This window comes from Seriola lalandi, unplaced genomic scaffold (assembly GCF_002814215.2).
Source record: "Seriola lalandi dorsalis isolate HSWRI2012SDOR001 ecotype SW California unplaced genomic scaffold, Sedor1 jcf7180002054965, whole genome shotgun sequence".
Taxonomy (NCBI): Eukaryota; Metazoa; Chordata; class Actinopteri; order Carangiformes; family Carangidae; genus Seriola; species Seriola lalandi.
The window spans coordinates 528,075-533,074 of record NW_019525516.1 but is presented as its reverse complement, the minus strand read 5'-3'; the positions used below and the strand labels follow the sequence as shown (position 1 = coordinate 533,074).

General features: G+C 37.9%; 1 protein-coding gene across 1 annotated transcript in view; it reads left to right on the top strand.

Annotated features, from left to right (window-relative positions):
* Window positions 1-296: 296 nt before the first annotated feature.
* gucy2cb (guanylate cyclase 2Cb) overlaps window positions 297-5,000 on the top strand; it is an 18,595-nt gene continuing 13,891 nt past the window's right edge. Inside the window, exons 1-6 of the mRNA XM_023395498.2 lie at window positions 297-770; window positions 1,974-2,086; window positions 2,398-2,465; window positions 2,611-2,826; window positions 3,084-3,205; window positions 3,670-3,772. Coding sequence (XP_023251266.1) covers window positions 551-770; window positions 1,974-2,086; window positions 2,398-2,465; window positions 2,611-2,826; window positions 3,084-3,205; window positions 3,670-3,772 — 842 coding nt within the window. The 5' untranslated portion in view covers window positions 297-550. The remainder of the gene's footprint in view (window positions 771-1,973; window positions 2,087-2,397; window positions 2,466-2,610; window positions 2,827-3,083; window positions 3,206-3,669; window positions 3,773-5,000) is intronic.

The following is a 5,000-nucleotide window of genomic DNA, read 5'->3' as shown; positions in this document are numbered from 1 at the left end:
CCGTGCTGGCAAAGGTCAGTGCAGCTTATTTTATCCAGTTAGCTGAAGCACAGAAACGTTATTAGTGGGATTTTCCTTTAAAATCCTTTGTCACTGTAAAATCTGTGTATGTCAGCAACAAGCTCCCGACCAGCTGTAATCCCTTCTCCCTGTGTTTGCCTGTGTTGCAATGCTGTAATTCATGCAAACCTCAGGGCGACATTGGTGAGAAGGTTATATGGCCTGCCTCTGTGTCTTTAAAGGTTGTATATTAACAACTTGGATGTGGCAGGTGAGCGGCCACATAAAGGAACAGAGGAAGTGTGAATAGGAGAAGCGAACGACCCAGAGGAGAAAAACAGACAAGGACTTGGGTGCTGGGGTTTTTGTTTGAGTGAAGTGAAGCGAGGGAACGTGGTACAGAGCGGACAACACTTCATTTCTGGAGTTTGCTACGGAAATTTAGAGGAACTTCTTGGAGTTTTTCGGTGACTTTATTGCACATTGGACGCACTGGGCTGTGGATCAGGAGAAGAGACTGAAACAACTTTACCATTTTGAGCTCAAAAACATGAATAAAGGGCCGAAAATGGCCCCGGCTGGTTGGTGGTTGTGTTTGTGCGCCTTGGGGATTCTTGCTGCTCCGTGTCGAGGGATCGGACGTTGTTTGAATGGGATTACAATCAATGTGATCCTGCTGGATGATGAGGAGTCTCCCTGGAGCCTGAAGTTTGTAAGAGGAGAAATACTGGAGGCCATAGAGATAGATTCAGCCATCAATACTGCAGAAGGTGATACAATTAAAAAATACAGCATAACAACATCTGCATGTGAACACAGAATTATGGCGGATTATGGACTCGAAATTATTGCTGTGTGTGTTTTTCTAAACGCTTGACACCACTTGTCCTAAAGAGTTTAAGGTTGTCATATATGTAACTAATCTCCCATTATTTGCCAAGGTTACAGTTTTTAAAGCTATTTTTTGGGGGATTTTTTAGTCTTACAGTTTTAATTTCTCACCCTCTGGTTTATCCCGTGTTTCTACTGTTAACACCTGCATTAAACTATATTGTGGACGTGTTGTGACATCTCTCAGATTAAAGGGGAAGTGAAGCAGGGACTCATAACTGATAAGATATTATTAAGTGAGTGTAATAAATTATTATAAATGGGTCATTATACTATGAACCAAAAAGTCCTGTGTAATGCTTACTTAATGTTTTGCACTAGCTTAGCTTGATCTTTGGTTGGCTAGATAAGAAAAACACTAATTAAGCTTTGACGCACTTAGGCACAGCTGGGTGAGACCAGGGGCAAAAACTACTTCTGTTGTTTGTCGTAACTTGGTTAAACACATATTTGTTTAGCAATATGGACCGTGTACATTTTGAGATAGGTCCCCACCCTCAAAATGTGATCAGATATTGTTCATGATCCCAAACACATTGATAATGAAGCCTTTTCGTTGCCACTGAACACCTGGGGCAGCTGCTTTGCCCAGTTTGTTACTGACACATTTGTTCTCGTATTTTAGACTTTGGAGCGGACAGAAAAAAGCTATCTACCATACGAACTCTTTAGATATGTATAATCTGTCTGACTGGATGATTAACGTTGTGTTCTTTTGAGAAAGGTAAAATTGTGTCACAATATTGCTGTGCATTGTTAGCAGCGTAAGCATTGTGGTGCTACAGAGACGCTCCCGCTTACATATCATATTGTCCAGACTTAAAGCAACATGCTTGTTTGGCATAAGACCCAATAAAAAAATCATCATTTAAACATTTTTTCCAGTGAAAATGAATTCCAAAAAAACGCCCTTACAACTGAAATCATATCACCTGTCACAATAATCGCAATATGATTTTTTTTTTTGCATATCGTGCAGCCCTAGTTCTGGAGGGGGATTTAGCGTCCACTTCATGGACTTCAAAAAAGAAAAGAAAGAAATGTTTGACTGCCTTTCTTTGTTTCCACAAACCACATCAAAGGTATGAAGTTTAATCTTACGCCAAACTTTGGCGGGTTCAACACAACCTTGTATCGACATCGAGGCTGCCAGAGTAGCACGTGTGAGGGAGTGGATGAGCTAAAAAACCTAATGGTGAGTAGCTACACTTTTACTCTTTAGGCTCATTATACTTTCTTTTTACCTTATATGTATAAACCTGCCTGTGTGCCTGGTGTGTACCTTGAGGATTAAAAGTTATATCCACCAGGGGGCAGATCAGTGCTGCATCACCCCTGGACGATTTTGCACAACGTAAAGGACTGAGTAGGAAGCCAGTCCTGGGGGCTGCTATAGTTAGAGTAGTTTAACTCAAGTGCATCAGTGCTCCTAACCTCATAAATGTGAAGCAATCAGCAACACCGACAGACGGACAAAAACTCACTCTCAGTTGTTTTCTCTTGCAGTATTCAGGCAACCTGGGATGTGCCGTGCTCGGGCCTACCTGCACCTACGCTAGCTTCCAGATGGTTGAGTAAGCACTGGTGTTTTCAGGGTTACAAAACAGGGTTTAACATGCATGTTAGCATGCATGTCTCTGTGACCCCCACATCACCGTTTTTCCCTCCATGCATTTCCGTTTTTCTTTCTCTCTCTCTTTCTCTCTCTCTTTCTCTCAGTGTGGAAAAAGGTCTGAAGCTCAGAACACCCATCATCTCCGCAGGAAGCTTCGGTCTGTCCTGCGACTACACACTCAACCTGCAGCGCCTCCTGCCGCCGGCACGCAAGATCTCTGACTTCTTCATTCAATTCTGGAAAGAGAGCAACAGGATCAAACCCGCGTGGGAGACAGCCTATGTTTACAAGAAGCAGAGCAACAGCGAGGACTGCTTCTGGTGAGTCACCGAGGTGTCTTGAAAGAATAACCCACTTTTGTGAGTCTGCATCACTTTATTCTGACTCTGGTCCCAGTCCACAAAAGTTTTGCAAAACATGTACATTGTAAATGCTCAGATTGACTGACTTAGTTGAAACTATATGGAACCAATTTCATATTTGAGCAGCCAGAAACACTTGATATGACTGTCTGTTACTCCAGTTGCTGAGTAAATCTGCTTTGTCATTGGGGATTATAAGTGATTATCTCCTACAGGTATATAAATGCACTGGATGCAGACTCGAGCAAGTTTGCCCAAAACATCAGTAGAACGGTGCTGCGCAACCCGGATGACCTGAGAAAAATACTGACATCACCCAAAAACAGGACAAGCAACTGTAAGTGTTTTTTTGCACACCTTATCTGATATGACAAGAAGTCTTTGAAATGCATTTAATCACTACAAGTTTTTATAGGCTGTCAAGAGATTAACTCAGTAGCTCAGTTATGAGTCAGAATTAAATTCATCTTCTACCTAAATGAACATAGCAGCAGTATTTAAATGTTATATACACAAGAGTGTATACTTTTTTACATTTCTAAGTTTGACTTCCAGAGGTTGATAAATGGACAAAGACCAGATTATGTCTGAGTGACCAATGGCAAAGCCATCATTCTTGTGTCGTGTTGATGCAGCCATAAAAGAGGACATTTTGGTTTTGGTATTAACTGGTTTCAAGGTTGAAGTGGAAATTTAGATGAAAATCAGAGCAAGAGATGTAAAGAGGGGGATTTACCTTTCACCAAGGGCACCTTTGTTATAAATGCAGCTGAACTGTTGTTTTGCATTTTCTGTTCGCAGTGTTCATCATGTGTGGATCACCACTGGACATATTGGAGGTGAAAAATGGCTCCACAGCTGCAGACAGCAGTGATAATCTGTTCATCCTTATTGATCTTTACAAGTCAGTGCTCTTTATTCATTTAATCTCTTTTCTGTAATTTCCAGTTGTTCATTTCCAGTAGTTTAATATCTCTTGTTGTCTTTTTTCTGGTACTTTCTGTATGTGTCTGTTCTGTAGACATGTTTGTGTTTATAGTACTGCGGAGATTCACAAATGGTTCTCTGTATTCCCACATTCTTCTGTTTGTCAAAAAGCAGTGATCCCAACCAGTGGAACTTGCATCTAAAGGGTGTTATTTTGAAGTGGGCAGTGGGTGTGTGGATAAATTGTGGACTAACATTTAAAAAAAAAAAAAAAAAAGGAAAGTTAGATTAAAAAGAGATGAATAGCTGTGATTGAGTCAACTACTGTATATTGCTATATATTATATTACTGTTCATTCTATCCTTTGTATGCTAGCAATCAAGTTTCTAGCAGGAGTAAACATAAAATGGTGGCGTTTAATTTCTGTCAAAGAATTCCCATGAAAATGACTTTTTATCATATTATATCCTTATTATAGTATGACTTTTTTTTAGGCCTTACTATATTATGACTTTTTTTTGCTATATTATGAAATCTTTTTTTTACTTTTTATGCCTAACTGTACTATGACTTTTTTTTTTAACTTTTTATGCCTTACTATACTATGACTTTTTTATTTTTACTTTTTATGCCTTACTATACTATGACTTTTTTCACTTTTTATGCCTTATTATACTATGACTTTTTTTTTTAACTTTTTATGCCTTACTATACTATGACTTTTTTTTTTGACTTTTTATGCCTTACTATACTATGACTTTTTTCACTTTTTATGCCTTACTATACTATGACTTTTTTTTTTTACTTTTTATGCCTTACTATACTATGACTTTTTTTTGGACTTTTTATGCCTTACTATACTATGACTTTTTTTTTTTACTTTTTATGCCTTACTATACTATGACTTTTTTTTTTACTTTTTATGCCTTACTATACTATGACTTTTTTATTTTTACTTTTTATGCCTTACTATACTATGACTTTTTTAAAAAACTTTTTATGCCTTACTATACTATGACTTTTTTCACTTTTTATGCCTTATTATACCATGACATTTTTTTTTTACTTTTTTTGCCTTATTATACTATGACTTTTTTTTTTTGCCTTTTATGCCTTACTTTACTATGACCTTTTTTTTTTTACTTTTTATGCCTTACTATACTATTGCTTTTTTTTTTTTTTATTTTTTATGCCTTACTATACT